Source organism: Triturus cristatus, chromosome 6 (genome assembly GCF_964204655.1).
Source record: "Triturus cristatus chromosome 6, aTriCri1.1, whole genome shotgun sequence".
Taxonomy (NCBI): domain Eukaryota; kingdom Metazoa; phylum Chordata; class Amphibia; order Caudata; family Salamandridae; genus Triturus; species Triturus cristatus.
In genome coordinates, this window is record NC_140589.1 from 1,636,163,429 (window position 1) to 1,636,182,468 (window position 19,040).

The 19,040-nt window shown below is 41.5% G+C and overlaps 1 protein-coding gene across 2 annotated transcripts in view; it reads right to left on the minus strand.

Moving 5' to 3' along the window:
* PLEKHH2 (pleckstrin homology, MyTH4 and FERM domain containing H2) overlaps window positions 1-19,040 on the minus strand; it is a 626,603-nt gene that overhangs the window by 271,436 nt on the left and 336,127 nt on the right. For both annotated transcript variants that reach the window (XM_085612785.1, XM_085612786.1), the window contains exon 11: window positions 9,855-9,991. In XM_085612785.1, coding sequence (XP_085468911.1) covers window positions 9,855-9,991 — 137 coding nt within the window. The remainder of the gene's footprint in view (window positions 1-9,854; window positions 9,992-19,040) is intronic.

The following is a 19,040-nucleotide window of genomic DNA, read 5'->3' on the forward strand; positions in this document are numbered from 1 at the left end:
TGATTGGCCGTCCGTGGCGGTCCAACCGACCGACATCTCTTAGGTCTAACCTTCGGTCTGACGGCCAGATTACAATACCGGTGGTCAGACCACAAGCTATCAGAAGGAAGATCACTGTCTCTGCCAGGATCTGAGATTCCGATGGGGCGGTGGTCGGAATCGTAGTCCTGACAAGAGGCGGTGCTGAGGCAGGCACCACCCTTGGGATTACAATACCCCTTTCCTACAGCCCTTTCATGTCGGATAGACCGCCATGATAAGGCTGTCAGAAACGGGTTTTGGGGGTCCCAAACAGGGCACCAGCCCCTTGTAGGCCACAGCAAAGTTGCTCCCACACACCTCCACGCACCGTGTGCCATGCACCCCATGGTGCATGGCACACGGTGCATGGAGGTGTAGGAGGTACTCCATACCACGGTGGCTTGTGCTGCGGCCCTTACAAACCACCGAGTTATGGAGAATTTTTCAGCCACCAACATGGTAGTCGCAATGTAATACAGCTGTCGTACCACCAACTGCCTGTCGGGCGGTCTCCTGACCGCCATGATAGTGGTAGGCGGTCTGACCACGCAGCATCGTAATGATGCCTCTAGGGTGCAGTGCTAGTGTGAATGTATATTTGAGATATTTATCCTTTGTATGTTTAGTTTTCAGGAATTACTAGCTTCACATCGAAATAATACTAAGATATATCCTTTCACAATTACATTTAAGCTTAGCATTGTTAATGACAAGTTCACTCAGGTATCTCTTTGACTTGTGGAAATTCATTACATCCTGCACAGCTCCGTCCCCAACACGAGTGATGAGGTAGAGTGGTGGAATCTTGTGTCTTGGTTTTCTCTCCTATCCCACTCTCCTTTCTCTACTTCTACCACTGGCTCTCATATTCCTCTGTATGTGCTCATTGGAGGGGATTGTGAGAAACAGAAACAGCATAGCTCCCACTGGATCCTACACACACCGTTAGTACAACATGACAACTTCGAGAAATATGTAGTTAAGCAGCATAGCGAAGGATAGAAGTTTGGTAGATTTTGGCGTACCTGGCTAACAGGAAAATTGGAAGGTTAGTATACATGAGACCACTGAGTTGAACAAAGGATCCGGCAAGTAGGTTTTTTGCCAGAAATAGTGGGGGAAACAGAAACGTGTAATAGAGTTGGATAGTCAACTGCAGCTTCCCACTGCAGAACAGACATTAGAAATTTTAGAGGAAGAAGATTTCACTAGACTTGATTGAGACTAGAGAGGGACCACATGAACCCATCACTGATTAGGAAATAAGAGCAACCCTTGACTCTCTGAAACAGGCCAAGGGAAGTTACACAGAAAACTGTCAAATGTGGTCCTTTTAAAATCTGATAAAATTATGTCTCAAAATAAATGTAACCATATACCGAAAAGGTTATTGATATGGTTCATTCAGACCAATGCAGTTTTTCCAAGAAAAAAATGCAGAAGTCTTTCTATAACAAGGAGGAGGTGGTGATGCCGGACAAGATCAAATGGTTAAATATTTATTTATTTCCATTTTTATAGAGCGCTCTTATAGCTAAAAGATGTTACAAAAGTAATACATTGTTGCGATTCCCAAGTGGAAAATGATATTATGAGAAACTTAAACTAATAAGATGGCACATGTAGTAGTGCAAAATGAATAAATTAATGCACTTTTTCTTTAAATGAGATCGGAATGCATGTTATACAGGAGCTGATTGCGGCACCAATGAAATACTGTTATGGTGCTAAAATATTTCCAGCTTTAGGGTCGCTTTGATCTGGCATGGATTGGAAGCATGTGCAACTCCTTTTTCACTGGAGAGATGTGGTTGAAGTTTCTCTTTGTAGATTTGAGCCAAGCCGTAGCATGAAAAAAAGCCTTATTCAGGGCCAGCGATGATAGGTGGACACCAGCTAATATAGGAATGCCAGAATCTAATCAAGAAAGGACCAATGCATGAGCAGCATTTTTCAGCTGCTTAGATGTTAGGAGGTGCTTAACTTTCTTTTCTTCTAAGAAAGTAGGAAGATTTCATGACATGAGGCAGTTTGTTTATGTGTGATGTTAATGATAAGGTGTTATCTCTGTTGATTCAAAGAGTCACAATTTGTGTTTGTGCTTTGTGTTTTGAGGATAAATTCTATTTTGGAGAGTTTTAAAAAGAGGCAGTTATGTGACATCCACTGATGGATTTTCCAGAGAAAATACCGGAAGGTGATAATATCACTAATGCATGATGTCATTAGATATAATTGTGTGTCATCAGCATTTTCATGTTTGGTGGTGTAACAGACCACAAATATTTCACTACAAGATTATAGGTAGAAATTGAATAATGCTATGTTAGGGCATTGAAGATAAAATAGCTTATTGGTGTAAAAGATGATGTGCAGTTTCCAAAATTCACCACTTGATTGCACTGTGAGAGGTATTAGAAGAACCATTTTAATATCTTGTTGCAGAAACTCATTCTGCATTCTGTCAGTTTCAGCACCTTATTATGACCAACAGTTTCAAATGTTGCAGAGAGACTGAGCAATATGAGTAGGCAAGAATTGTTGTCATCACCACACGGTCTATATCATTAAAGACCATTGAGGTCTCGATAATTAACCAGACCTGAAACTCTCTGCATCTTCTTTGAAGATGGTTCTGAAGATAGTGTCCAAAAGCATTTCACCAGGTAAGTGCAATTCTATTTGCATTGCCTCTCCAATATGTTTTTATATTTGTGTGTATGAATGTATGTATATATGTATGTATGTGTGTGACTTACACTGCGCATACCTGTTACAAAGTAGCAAAGCACTCTACACAATTGTCAGTTTTATTGTTTCAGTGAAAAAGAATGGGATAGGAAAAGGGGGTACGGGGCAAGGCATCAATCCGGTGACATAAACGTGGTGAGTAGGAATCATTTAATGTCATGTATTCCGATAAGTTTTTTTGGCACAAGAGTTATGTGAATGCTATTGAACTGATGCTGGAGGAAACTGAAAACGTTAGCTAAGTGCCTGTTCTGAGAATCAATTAAAGCAAATTAAACCTGTATCAACTATCTAGGCTAGCAGGGAGGAAATGATCTGATGTAGGACGTCTACAGGTTATGTAGCTATCATACACATTCAAGTAAATGAGGATTAGGGTTTGTCAATGTAAACTAATCTGTTAAGGCGTAATGCCACTTAATATGATAGTGGAACTTGAACGTCCAGCAGACCTTTGTCTGCAATTACCATTGTTTGGAATGAACTTGTCTCTTTAAACAAGATGGTAGTGTTGCTGTCTATGCTGTATTTCTTCCATATCAAACATATGCATTTAGATGCTTCAGCTTTTGGAGACTGAAATGGGCTGTTGGACAAACTGGCATAGTGGATGGGGAAATGGGACGGCAATGATAACAGTGAAATCATTGACGCAACCAATCAAACTATACTATATACTATGGGTGGCCTTCTGGAGATAACCAAGTTCTAATGAGCATCAGCATGAATTTCACAGCTTTCAGAAACTGTTGCTCTATGGTTCTAAGATGGAAGGCATCACCTCTAGAACTACCTTCAGGTTGATAGCAGTGGCTGGCAAATGTTGGTTGGGGTTTCTCAGAAATTAAGTTTGGGTGCTCATATGGCACTTATTTGTTAACTTGCGTCTTCTGAAAGACAACTTCCAGATACTGTGTAAGGCCTAGGAACTGTACATATGAGTGATATTTTAAAAGGAAACAAATAGAAAACCTTTTGTGGGCTGAGGATGGATTTGGGGGTGCCTGCAGTCCAGGCATTTCATTATGAAAAGGTTGGTAAGGCAGCTAAAAATACCTGAAAACTGTTTACTAAATATTCCACCAGTTCTTGACGTGCTACAGGTGGTGATAGATCTTGGCCATGGAAGGTATTACACTTTTTGTCTCTCTATATGACTTAGTGAGATCTTTGATAGAGTAAATTTGTGAATGTCAATGCACAGAAAACCCACTAATATATTTCAAAACAACAGCCCTGCTTGACATCCTTACCCTTCTATCAGTCCTTCACAACATTCAGACTTGGATGAAGGATAATTTCCTCACTCTCAATTCCAAAAAGACCAAGTCTAGCCTGTTCATTCCTAAACACAAAAAGTTCTTGTTAGAAATGGGGGTCTGTAGTTGGCAGAGGTAGGTATCTTTGTTCAAGTAGGGACCCTTCTTCCTAGTCAGGGTAAGGGAGTTGTACTCTTAAAATAACCCCGGCTCACCCCCTTGGTATCTTGGCATGAGCAGTCATCTTATCGTAGAGGCAATCTGTAAAGCATTTGCACATAACCAACAGTCATACGGTGAAAACACTACAAAAGGACACAACACCAGTTTAGAAAAATATCCAATATTTTTCTATATCCAAAACAAGACCAAAACGATAAGAATCCAACATACAGTACTGAAAAATATATATTTTGCCAGATATCCTTTAGAATTGCAGAAATATCTCACAAACACAGTTCTTCTGAGTCGGTAGCTCCATCCATTGCTACCGCGGTGCTGTACACAACGGAATCCAACAGTTCCATCTGACCGCGTCGGTCAGGGGCGTCAGCAGACTCGTAAACAGTATCTTTTGTGTTGTGGCCAACACTTTGGTGCAGGCCGGTCGTGGCAACCGTCGTGATTGCGGTTTGAAGCGAAGCGGTGAGGCGTGCGGTGCCCATAGGTCACGGTGAAAGCAGTGGCTCGGTGGCACTGGTCATCATCGTCGGTAAGACCATGGTGGCGGTGCGAGATGTGGCGGTGCCCTCTGCAGTGCCTTCAGGACACGTAGCCAGCGACAGAGTCGGTGACGGAGTTGGTTGCTTTTCCCTTCTCTGTGGCAACTGAAACAGGGGTCCCAGAAGCGGTACCCCGAGGTTGGGAAAGTCTTTGCAGTCCTGGAGACTTCAGAATAGGAGGCAAGCTCTACTTCAAGCCCTTGGAGATACTCAGCACAAGTAAAGAAAGTTCAGTCCAGTCCTTTCACTGCCCAAGGCAGAAGCAGCAACTGAAGGCCAACCCAACAAAGCAACAACACAGCAAAGGGCCAGTACTCCTCTTGCCAGCTCTTCCATCTCTTCTTCTTGGCAGGTTCCTTGATTCCAGTGAGTTCTCTCAAGTCTTTTCTCTCCCTGAGACTTCCAACAGGAGGCAAGCTCTACTTCAAGCCCTTGGAGAAAACTCTAACAGCAGGATGATGAAAGTGCAATCCAGTCCTTTCCCTGCCCAAGACAGAAGCAGCAGGCCAACACAGCAGAGCACACAGCAAAGTGGCAGTTCCTCCTGACAGCTTTTCCATCCCTTCTTCCTGGCAGGTTCCTTAGTTCAGCAGTAATCTGAAGTTCTGGGCCCCAATATTTATGCTCTGTTTCTATTTGTTCTTTTGGTCAGAGAGTGTCTGAGCTCAGCCCAAACCAGTTCTGTCAACTCTGGTCCAGCTTCCCGGCAGGAGGTGTAGACAGCATTGTCCAAGGCAGACAGGGCCTATTCAGATGCATGGGAAATCTCCTCCCACCACTCTAAATACAGACCAGGCCTATTCAGGTACTAGTGAAAACTCCTCCCACTACTCTGAATGAAGCCCAGGTCAATTCAGCCTGGCCCTGACTCATTCAGGAAAGGCAGGACACACATCAAACCCCCCCTCCCATGGCCATCTGAGAGAATGCACATCCCAGCCCCTGTCACTACAAAGCCAGACAGTCAATCCACAAATCTGCAGAGGCACACAGGATGGCTAAGCAAGAAAATACCCACTTTCTAAAAGTGGTATTTTCAAACAGACAATATAAAAATCATCTTTACTAAAAGATGCATTTTTATATTCTGTGTTCAGGCATACTAAACCCCATCTTTCTATCTTGTCCCAATGGGAAGTTATATATTTAAAATGTTATAAATAATCTCCCATTCTATCCTATGGGACAGATAGCCTTTCAATAGTGAAAAACAAGATACACTTCATTTCACTATTAGGGCATGTCACACACCTCAGTACACGTCCTACTTTTTACATACATTGCACCCTGCCATGGAGCTACCTTGGGCCTACCTTAGGGGTGTCTTACAAGTAAGAAAAGGGAAGGTTAGGGCCTTGCAAGTGGGTGCATGGCTGTTACCAACTGTGCGCAGACACTGCAGTGGCAGGTCTGAGAATCCTTTTCAGGGCTGCTTGTGTGGGTGGCACAACCAGTGCTGCAGGCCCACCAGCAGCATTTGATTTACAGGCCTTGGGCACGCATAGTGCACTAAACTAGGAACTTAAAGGTAATCAAAAAGCCCAAACATGGAAATACCAATCCATAAACACAATTTACCTGGAGAGCATATGCACTTTAGCACTGATCAGCAGTGGTAAAGTGCCCAGAATCCTGAAACCAACAAAAACAGGAGGCCAAAAAGCAAAACCCGCTGAAAAAGCCAAGTCTAACAGTCCTTCAGTGCTGACCCCATAAAGCAACTTAACTTTGCAGAATTCTCTCCTTCTCCTCCACCCACTGCCTCGTCTTGGGATTCTGCCAGACAATTCCTTCTATATTCAACCCCTGTAAATAGTAGTGCCAAACTGACTAACTTTCACCTCCAAGTTTTGAAAAAATAAAGGCTCTTTTGCCTCTTGGTTTTCTAAAAACTACAGCTAACACACTAATACCACCACATTTTTGCTTCCGCAATGCTGTTTTCGCAGGTGCCTCCTTATCGGCCCTTATGCATCTTAAATATGTCTTGCATTTTGCAGCCGAACCTCTCTTCTTCAAGGAAATTTGATTTTACTCTAATACTAGTTTCGCTACACTGGCTTCCTATCAGGATCAAATTTAAATTGAGATCTCTATTCCTCATCTAACTAATTTCCAGCCATCCTACGGCATGATAGACCTCACAAGCAAAAATAACCTTCTTATGAAAATCCCCAACTGCAGAACTTCACATGCCTTACATCAATCTTTCTCTGGAACCACCCCTCTCCTCTGGAACTCTCTACCTGCGTAAATCAGGACCAAACCTCCCCTTCAGTTCTTCAGCCCTCTTTTAATACTCATCTCTTCAAACTGTATCTCACCCACTGAATCAACTGTAATGTTGTTCATGATGTTCTAACACTATTTCCCCTCTTTATGTTTATTCTTCCTCATTATATGGTTATTTATGTTCATACCCACTCTGTCCTCTTTCTCTACCACTATATTGCAACCCACTCTGACCACTCAGCCTTACATGACCTCCTCTTGCTCCCTTACCTCTTTCCTTTCTACCGCTCCTCTGCTTCTCTTTCCCTTACGCTTCCCTTTATCTATCACCTTTCGTAGCCATTCAATCCCCTATCCATTCCCATTCCCTTAGTCTCTCTCTTTTTCTTTCCCATGCCAACAACCATTTCACCTGCACCAGGGCCCTTTTCAAGCTTACTTTCGTTCCACCTTCATTTCCCCCCTCCTCCTATTCTCACACTTTTCTCTCCTCTCCACTCCCCCTCTTTCGTTCTTCCTCCCAGATCTCTATCCTCATCCTTTCTGCCTTCCATCACTTCGCCCGCCTCCCTCCCTCCCTCGCCCTCCCCTCCTTTCCCAGTCATAACCTACCCCTTACCTCTTATCATCCATCCCTTGACCTCCCATACCTTTCCCCATTACTACTCTATATTGCTCTCCTCTCCTCATCTTTGCTGCTTACTCCACACTTCTTTTCTCTCTTCTCCAATTTCTCTCCACCCCTTCACCTTCTCTCTCCCTGACCTGTCTCCTCACAGACCACGAATATTTCACTAAGAGATTCTTGATATAGATTGAATAATGTAATTTTAGTGCCTTGGAGACACAATAGCTCATCAGTGTCGTAGATGATGTGTAGTCCCACCCTAGGTCCTTCTTCCCCTCATTTATCATTTGCTACTCTCCACAGTTCTTATCTCCTTCTCTTCTAGACATTTGTACTTCCTTTCCAGCCAGTCTTTACACTGTCCCTAAATTCTGTTCCCCATTTCTCCTCTCATTTGTACCGTTCTTTTTTCAATGTACAAACTTGGCATAGCTGATGCTTTTACCATAAAAAGTGCATGTATACCTCACGGTACCAAAGCAGTATACAAGCTTCTAATTCAATAAATAATCCAGAGACATCAACATCATATACTAGATATGGAGAAGAATCTGTGAACATGCAAAGCATGTATTAGGGAAAACCACATTTTAATTAACCCAGCTCAATTATTTATACAAAATGCAGCTTGCTCCTGATGTATTGTATAGAAGGAATGAGGATATGTTGTCCACAATTACAAGCATTTGAAGATAATTGTGAAACTCAGGTAAATGGGCTTACTATCCAGTCTTCTGTATCTACATCTCATCACTGTTTGGCCTAAATCTGAGTCAGAAAAAAGATAAAACATTCACCATGAATGGGAGACTGTTTTTCCTCCTTGTAAATAACATGAGGACCACCATGAAAAGTTAGTCAATGTGGGATTAATGTTAGCCAAGGAGGGCGAGATCAATGCAACATTTTCACAGTGAATTGATTTATTACCTAATTAAGGTGGACATCGGCAGAGGAGGGCTAGATCAGTGCGACACTTTCAAAAGAACCCATTGCTAATTGATTCATATTTAGATTTATTTAAGTAAATGTATCTCGTGAATATTCAGAAAATCTGGATTGGACCCTGCTCTTGTAAACCAGTATTGGAAAACCAGGCGGTATAAAGGCTCTCCTGTCAGCAAAGCCTGACAAAATGATAATGTGCTAAAAAAAAAGGATGTATGCACCGGTCTAAAGGTCACTATGAGGGGTTAAATAAATGGGGAAGATAAAGTGGCAGGGAGAAAATACAATGTTATGAGAGTACTAGTGATATGAATGGAGAACTTATAGATATTGCCTTGACATCTAAGACTTGCACCTGCAAAACAGCAATTAAGATGCTTTATCAGCATTTGCAAAATCTCATTTTCAATGTTTGCATTATTTGCCCATGTATGTTCTCGAATTGCTACGATCGTGAGGTTACTCTTTCCTTCGAGTGCACCCTAAAGCTCTCTGTATTTCCTTACATATATGTCACCTATTACTTTTTGCTTCCAAACCCTGAGCTGATAAGCTGACTTGGCTGGAGTGGTGGCATGGCATGGCGTTGGACAAACTATTTGCCTGATTCTAGTGTCTATCAGAAATATCTAATTTAACACTAAATTCAAAGATCACAATTTGTCCTTCCTTGAAAATTCATACTCCTGCAACCTAGCCATACCAAACCTTCTCTAGCTAATCCATTAATCCCACCAAGCATCTGCATGAGCTCAAATCTGCCTGAATAAGGATTACGCCTAACTAATGTAAACGTAATCTACCACACAGAAATTGGAATGAATGCATGGAATGGTTTCCTTAAGCACAGAAGACTAATCCCATTAGCCAACAATAGCCAATAACACAGGACTAACTACTAACCATGGATTCGGGAGCAGCGTGCTGCCCTTCATAAAGCGCTTTAATGCCTCTTCAAGGATATTAAGTGCTGTATAATATAATTACAATTAAATACAATACAATTATTTTAATTCCTTGGGAATTATTTTTCTACTGATGCAGAAGCCTGCTACATAGAAGCCAAATGTGCTTGTCATTTCGAGAATACATTTACTCTCACCATCCTACAGTCCTCTTTGAGATTTTAACACTGCCAATATTTCCAAAATCTCATATGAAAAGTATTCACTCTCCTACATAATACATCAAAACTGCATGCAAGGACCTGTTCTGAGAATCTCAATGGTAGGAGGGTCGAGCAACAACAAGAGCAATAGGCATGCCTTGAAGAAAGAAGGAACAGTTGCTTACGTTCTTTCCATTGTCACTAGAGGAAGAACATGTTTTTAGAAGTTTTTGCTCTGGCTCTGAATATTCAGTGTCTGTGGAGTAAGCATCAGGAGGAATGGCATAGTCGCTTTCAGAGGTCATCGAAGACAAGGACACACCTAGGACAAAATAGATGGCACAATCAATCCATTTACAACTTCAAACACATAAAAAGCAATCTCCACTATGTGGCAATTTACACTGGTCCATTACTTATGAACAAGACGACAGCTCATCCATTACAACTCAGTTACACTCATAGCATGCCTTAGTTTACTAGAGGCTCATTCAAGTTACGAACAGCATGAAAATTCATTCCCATATGGGAATCCAAAGCTCCATAACATATATGCACCTCCAAAGCCACAATCATGCAATAGCCTTGCATCATTCAAAATGTGCACCTTATGAGCTAGAAGAATCAATTACCATGTTAATATTAGATATTATTTCCCTTTACCAATCATTAACTGAGGGGCAATTCAGTTAACGACTTTGATACCTCAAAGAAATTCCAGTTCCTTTTTCAAGTCAGTTATAGGTTTTGTGTGCCCTTCCAAACAAAACTTTGTGGTGTCCTTATACAAAATTAAAAATTGTTACATCCTTCTATTTTATGAGCACGTATTTCAAATACTTTAGGTGGTACTGTCAAATGAACTATTTCTCCTTCTTTTTTGATTCTGAGAAATTAACTGGACCACAGGTCATCTCATATAACTGACATAAATGAAAGATCCCAACTAACCTTATCTTTCAAAATAGTAGTTTTGTGTGCAAAATTGAGCCAAATACTGAACATATTTTTCCTGCCCACCCTCCAAATTACCATCTCAGTGATCATATTTTGTCTCCAATATTGAACCATTACTTCTTAAGATTTCAGAACATATTGCAAGTTGGATTGGCAAATCATCCACTGAAGATTGCTCAATATCTATCCACCATGGAGTTCCACCAATACTCTGAGAATTACCTAACTAATGGCCAGCATGTTGAAGAATAGATACTTATAGCAGGAGGTTAGATCAGAGTATTCTGGTTTCTCACTCGTCCATTGTACTTTCAATTTTTTCAGCAAATTGTGAATATATTTGAACTCTCTTTAAAAAGTAGCTGGTTGAATAAGTCAAATCAAGACACCTAGCTATGATGACACCTCGAATATAAATTACTGAACACAAAAGTACATTTTAGAATAACCACCATTTCAACTGTGTTAACGTCTAGCAATAGGTAGGGGTGCAGTTTACTCAAGTGGGTGATGAAAACTTTAAATTTATCTAGCAGTGAGTAAAAGTAGCTATCAATGGATATTTCTAGATATCTGACCATAGTCCCAATGTATCTAAAGTTCCAGTAAGTAAGATCATCCCCTGGACTCCTACTGTCAGCGCAGTGATCTTGGATTGGACCAATTGACTTCCTGTCCTTTGAAGAAGCTTAGGTTACAGGGAGACTAACTTGTTTACTCACTGTCCCACACTTTTATTCCCCACTTATTGGTACTTAACCTTGTTTCAATAGCAATAGCAAGTGGCTCTGAAGTAAAATTAAACAATAAAGGAAATAGCAGACACTCATTTTTCATTGCTTTCCTTAATTTAGTAAGCTCCAACCAAGAATCTGTGCTGGCGACTCGCACATAACAAAGCAAGTGCTGTAGCAAATCATGAAGCTAAATGATTTCACTTCAAAATGGAGCAGAAATCGTGAAGAAATATGACTATTGAACTTTTTGCATTTAAAGAATAAGGAAAATATCCCAGTCACTGCTACAAGCATTTAAATGAGCGATTGCCACTAAAAAACAAACATTACTGTAACAATGCTGTGCTCATATGGACCTTCATTATTCCTTAGACACTTGTGACTTCATCCTTGGATCCACTATGAGCACCCAAAGCTTTATTAGACTTTGATTTCAGAGTTCACATGACAGTTCAAAATCTTTAGTACTGAGTTGTGTCCATCATTTTCCAATGCTTAACAATAATATGCAAATGATCCATTGACTGGGAAAAGGAATAAGATTCAATACTTTTGTTTAACAGCCTTGAAAGCATCAGAGCCTAGTCTCACTAGAAATGCTTGTAGAAATCATTTGAGAAGATGTTAGGCCCTGAGGAATTGGGAAGTTTCAGAAATTATATTTGAGTCAAACCACTAGCGATCCTTAAAAAATACATTCATTACAAATATAGACAAAATAATCTTCCATTTTTTGTTCCATTTGAAAAAGTAATACATTTAGATTATTTTTGCTTTGCTGTACAATAATTCTAATTATTTTCCAACTTGAATACTGAGATTTGACCCCTTTCTTTCTGAAAGGCTTACGTCATATACTTATACCATCTCCTTATTACATTTTCATCACATCAACCAATAAGTCAAGCTCTCAGAGTGCTTTGTGTAGACTGCAGCACAAGGTTCTATTAAAAACATTTTTAATTGAATCGATGCATTTTATCCACAATATTTATATTTGCCACTATTACTGAATCTTTCATTTGCAGGTGGTATGTATAGAGACCCACCTTGCACCCCAAAATCAATACGCACACACAGTAATTGACATTTTACATCATATGATTATTTTACACTATTTGTCGGCAAATCATGTGCATTAGAATGATTATAATCATTATAAACGACTTTGCAGTTATTATACAAATTAGAGCTAAGGTTAAATAGGCCCAAATCATATATCATCTCACATCCATAACCTTTTGGTCTGAAAACTGTAATCAGCGACCTAAAAGCATGGTTATATTAGGTTTTTTTTAAATTCATGGTCATGTTAAGCCTCCACAAATACTTTATTTTGCCATTTAACCTGAAGTCTGAACTTCATAATTCAGTGTTCTCTTCAACAACCAAAATGTGTCTTGACTCCCCTCCCTAACACTGGTACCTTAGATATCTTTCACATGCATGGCGTCTTAAGGAGCGATTATAGTTACAAAGGACACCTGAATAATGCTTCCGGTTCATATTATATGCAGAAGCTCTCTGCTACTTTTCTTCCTATGGGATGGAACACAAAAGGTCATCTCCCTTTGTAATGGTATGTCAGCTGCTACATTCACGAACAGTATGTGCATCTGAGAAGGGAAAGATTCCTTCTCTGCGTTGCTGGAATAAATCTTAAGAAAAATCATGGCAATTGCAGCACAAATCTTACGAGGAACACAATTAACAAGTCAGCCTGCTTTCTAAGCCCTGCATTTGCACCCCTCACTGCATTCGCTTTGCAAGATCAGTGACCATGTTAGCCTACAAACAGGCCACTATTGTATGTAACATTAAAAATATGTATAGAAGCCTTGATAGACACGACCAGATGGTAGCTTCGGAAGTAATGCAAGAAAGATAGTACAAGACGAAAGGCTCTGCCTCAAACAAAAAGGAAGAGGGTGATGGTTTCAATTGAGTCACCTTAAGGATCATGACAGAGTGCAGGAATTAAGGAGCTTATTTACAAGCCCCTTGTGCCACTGGTGCGTCACTTTTAATATAGGAAAATGTGACACACCGGCAGCGCGTGGGGCTTGTAAATAAGCCCCTAAATAAGCCTCTAAGTTCTTCATACAGAGTAAGGGCCTGATTACTCATTTGGCGTTGTGGGAGCAGGTCATCATGCCAGTGCCCCGCACCGCAAAGTCGTCCGCCACCTGCCCGCCAGATTACGAGTCATTTTGTAGCACGGTGGGCAGCGGTGCATTTCATAGTCTCATATGTGAGCCTTTGAGCTGCAGCGCTGAGGAAGTGCCAAAGCAAGTTCCTGCAAGGCATGGACCTTGCAGTCCATGCCGTGCAAAAACTTGGGTGCATGCACACAAGAGGTTACACCATGTGCCCACCTGCATGCACCCCCATGCACAGGGGCACTAGGGGTCTCTGTAGGGCTCCCTTACTTTCATGACCGCCACACTTTTCATGGTCGGATCACCGCCATGAAAAGTGTGGAGGTCAGGAAAGTCATAATATGCTTGGTTATGCCGCAGCGGCACCGCCAGCATGTTGATGCTCCAGACCGCACCAACACCAAGGGATCGCGGATCACCAGCAGCTGCGGCAGGCCCTTGGAAGTCCGACCGCCAAAGTTGTAATACGGCAGTCGGACCGCCGTTGCGGCAGTAGCCACCACGCCAATGCAGATTTGGCAGTCCTATGGACCGCCAAACTCTTAATTAGGCCCTAAATCTGCTTTGGTGTTCCTGCACCTGGAGGTACCCATATTACAATTATCAGCGCTTCCATGAACTGGGAAGTACTGATAGTATAATATTATTTGGTAGGAACTCTTCTCTCATAAGCAATGAGTGGGTATCTGAGGGCAAGGATACTCTGCAAAGTTTATGTACAATCACTAAATTAGGAGTTTGAGGATATTCACAACGTCTTTCATTCTCATCCTAGAATCGGTCAGACATAAACTCCTTTCAAAGGCAGAATTAAATCTGTTTCCAGGTCGGGAATGGAACACACCAAACACTGGTGGGGTGTAGGAAAACAGAAATGGTTTCGACACAGGAAAAAAATATTTTACCACATAGAAGATTTTTTTTGTAATATGAAACGGTGCAAATCAATTGATGAGACACATTTTCGCATGCTGATTTGTGCGCTATGGGCAAAAGTTAAAAAGTGCAGTTACACTCATGCAGGACAGTTTTGCATGTGTAATTGTAGAATATATACAATTACATAGGAGAGAATGACTTTGCGCTAGGGTAAATGGAAATTTTTAAACTTTTCCAGGACTTGTCCTAAGAAACCGCGACTGGTGCAGCTTCACAGATATAATTATGACATTTTAAATTCTACATCGAAACATAAGTGTAAGTATCTGTGTATAAATGTTCTACTTTCTATGTGAATCAGATCCATAGTAGTTTTATAGCAGTACAAGCACGCTAAGTAAACATCTGCTGTCCTGTGTAGGTCTTCACCCTTGATTAGCTCGCCCATACTTTGCTAATCATTACACATCCATAAGACAAATGCAATTGCTTATGTATATTCAATACACATGCTCGTCGTGCAGACCGCTCCTATATTGGTACGATTGCAAACGTCTGGTGCCCAAAAGTTATGTAAATGCACAATTCGTCATGTCATTATATCCCTAATGTCACCTCATATATTTCGAATTGAAACAAATTTCTGTAAAACCAGATCTGGGTGCAAGCTAAGTAATACAGCAGCACAGTAAGTACAATTTTGGCAAGTGGGACATAGAGATACAAATTTTGCAAAACCAAATTCCTGGTCATAACCAGGAGGTAGTCGGTAAAACAAACTAGGACTTTGAGAATAAGTACATTTCCAAGATAGCGAAGCATGATGGATATCTTGAGGATGGTAATGCCTCACAAGCCGAACCACAACCACTAGGATTCTTGCCAACAAGAAAGTTCAAGGGTGCAGTTGCATCAAATAAGGTTTCTGCATCTGCTGACTAAATTCCATAACAGTAGAAGCCAACGCCAATCCAAAGCCATAGTGAAGTTTGCTCCATAACTACTGTGACTCAACATGCACTGATGGCATTTAGCAGGAAGTTCATTAGACGCACAAAAGGTGATGGGTGGAATGCTTGCAATAAGCCTTACCACTGGCAATCTCTCAGGGTAGAATTCCAACCAATCGTTCTTTTGCTCCTATGCCACGTCAGTTTAGACCTGCCCACATGCAAATCAGTCCTGACCCTGCTCCAATAGGAACAGTCCAGCCCGATCTGCCAGGCCAGGTCCTCCCTGAACTAGAACACAAGCAGCCCTGTCCGGTTTTGCCCCGATTGGGTACAAACTGAGGTGGCATGGTGTGCATAATAACGATGGACTGGGATGTAGCCAAAGTAAATATCAGTGGCTGAGATTAATGCAAGCATTGCATCTATCACGTTTTGTATGTTTCAACTTAGCGGGGATAACGATTCCCAACTGGGGGTCAAGCAATTGTGGGGTTCTAATTGGTGGCCAATATTTGTCAAGAGAACTATGCAGGGGGAGGGACACCGAATCTCGAGACAATCAAGCATAAGCCACTTCTTGCATGAGCCACTTTGCAATAATTGTTAAGAACAAGTTGCAAAGCAATTTGGATGCTAGCTTTCTAGAAGACTGTTACATTAACACTTACTAAGGTTTTAGGGCAGGGTCTAGTGCATGATCTAAGATTATCAGCAGATGCTATTAAATGTTATAGTGCTTGTTTTTTATTTTGTGTATTCTATTGTAATGTGCTGCATATCTTGTCACTCGTTAGGAGTTGTTTATGTTCCATTTCATTTTTCTTAAACATATATTTAATTATTTTAAAAAGTTGCATGTATTTTAGATGCTGGTTAACAATATTTATTTATTTAACTTATGACATTACCGGTATTAGAATTAAAGCAATAAACAGAAATATGTTTTAGCTAAAATGTATAATCTAGGAAGATTTAAAAGTATATCTGTAATATAGCCAGAAAGAATAGTGTGTAATAAAATCGCAAAACATTAATCAATACTTATTATTAGATTTACAAACAACTCAACAAACACATAAAAAGATGGGAAGTCTAGCAACATACAATTTGTAGAGGCAAAGCTTGTTTTCCAGTTACATACACTCATAGTTGGAAAGAGTATGGTAGATTTAAAACCAGTTTACACAGCAGGTCCTTGATATAGTCAGTAGCAGCTCCTTTAGGTGAGCGTCGGTATTTCCCAAATGTACGGTTTAAATATTTTCCAGCCGCGGCGCTGTGCATTTATTTTACGAGCTGGGTTGCTTAGTGATGAGCGGGCGGGGCTAATATATACAATACACAATCCAGGCTCACCCTGGTCCCCGAAACACACTTGCAAAGTGCGCATGTCAGGTTGGCCGATTGCCTTTTCGTGAGCTGCCCGACATGCTCACAGGTGGTCTGTCACAATCTGTGCATGGTAGGAGGAGAGGGATGGGCAGGCGCAGGTCCCAGTGCTCAAGGTGAGTGTTGGCTTCCCCTGCCCAATCCAGTCCTGACACGGCTCTCAACAAGAGATAGGTGTCTGGATTGGATAGGAATGCGGTGCAACTGCAGTAAGCAATCCATGTGTGCTTAATGCCTCTTGCTGCAGTTTGTGAGGGATTGAGTTCTCTCTGCTTCTCTGGGGTCGACAAGGAGGGGTCTTCCTGGGCCTCTGGCTGAACCCAACAGGAAATTTAGGGAGGGGAAACAACATCCTGGCAGTCTGCAGACCAGAAGCAATTGCTGACTTAATCATCCTGCCTTAATTTCCAACCTAGGGGCCAGGTTGACCTGTGTCAGCCAGAGCCCTACTGAACTCCACCTCAGCCTTCTGAGAAAGCATTGGAAGGATCGAGGCACATCGAGAGCCAACTGACAGACAATCTCTGATTACCTGCCAATCACCCAGCCCTGATCGGCTCTGTTGAGTAGCTTAAAAACTTCACAAAATCCTGAGCATGTGTCGTTGAGAAACTTTTACTCACATACATTGTGACATCTGGTAACGAGGAAATCGTGAGCACATCAACATCCGATGGAAACAGTTGATAATAGTAAGAGGACGAAATCAAGTACAGCACGTTCGAGACATAGGTAAGCTCTGAATGAGGTCATCCCGGTCAACAATTTCCCCCCCCCCCCGAGTATTTGTTGCCATTTGATTTAGAGATGCTTCTTTATTTTTGCTGAATTTTGGCTGGCGGGGGCATTTAGGTACATATTTTATTGACCTGAGGGAGGGTTTTGAAATGGATTACACAGTTTTGATTGTAGCGCGTGGTGGCACCGCCACCCGGCCCTTATTGAGGGCAACTAAGCCCCCTCCCTTGAGGGGCACCAAGTTTCGCAGTACCTCCTCCCCACCCAGGAAAAGGGACAGGATGTAGCGTAGGAGGCATAGGACCAATTCCGGGAGTGGTGTTTTTTACCCATACCCCGTCACAATCTTCAGGTAAGTGATGGGGTATCTGGCGGGATTACTGATATGGTTTATTTTGGGGCAGTTTGTGTAAACATGACTGCGCTCATGCATGTCTGTATGTACCAGTGACTGAATGTGTGCCACTGTACTTGTATGTTGCTGTGTGTATGCACATTGCACACCACTGATTGTAGGCAGTGTGTGGTACAGTTACAGTGTCAGTGGTCACAGAAATGTGCACCCTTCAGTGTGCGCGCGTATGCGTGCGTTGGTCTCTGTAAGGGTGTGCACGCCAGCTTTGCTTTTAGTTTGCATGGCTGGTGCCTCTTCACCTGTGGGTGTGTTGTGTATGTATGTATGTATGAATGTATGCGCCTGCACGCCACTCTATGTGCATTGCATTGAAGTTGCTGGTCCTTAAAACCATGTTTCTATTTGCATTTCACTTTCAATGTGTGCGTATACATGTATCTAAAGTATATGTTTGGGCAGTGTTGTCTCTGATCATACAAAAAATGTGTAGCGTTTCATACGATTTACCACCTGTTCTATGTATACAAATGTGCTTTTTCTATTGTCAGACATGAATGTCGTTAATCCTCTTTTTACCAAGCAAAGCATTCTTAAAAAATGCCTACCAGTATGGATGATGTGAATCCTACACCTTGTAGTCCCCTTTGTCTTATGTAATATTTTCTATACACTGCCTTAGACATGTTTGACTCATTGTCTCTGTATTTGTGAGTGATGTAAAGTGCTCAGAGACCCAGCACTGGTATAAAAGGATCTATAAAACAAAGGATATACATTTGAGGGGGGCTATGGAGAAATGAGAGGCACTGTTGGAAGGTGATAGCAATGGGGATCACTGAAGAGCCACAACAAAGATTGTTGAATCCCAATGCATTCTGAGGTCTATGCTTTAAAAGCAAATACGTTGGTGCACACTAGTCTGCTGTCGTGATCAGCCCAGGGAGTTAGAAAATATGCTGTGCAGCTTGATCTGCATCAAACTGATAGAAGACACTGTCTGTAAAACCTGTAAATTATACAAGTTATATATACGATTGTTGAACAATTTTAATTCAGGAATTGATGGAGAATTTTATGTTTCAATATTCTAAAGTCTGCAAGGCATGTTGTATTCGAGTATGGACTTGAAGCTCCGACCACTCTCCGCCCATATTTTTCATTGGCTTGTGTCATTGTGCTTTGTAAATGCTGGCTTTTGATTCGT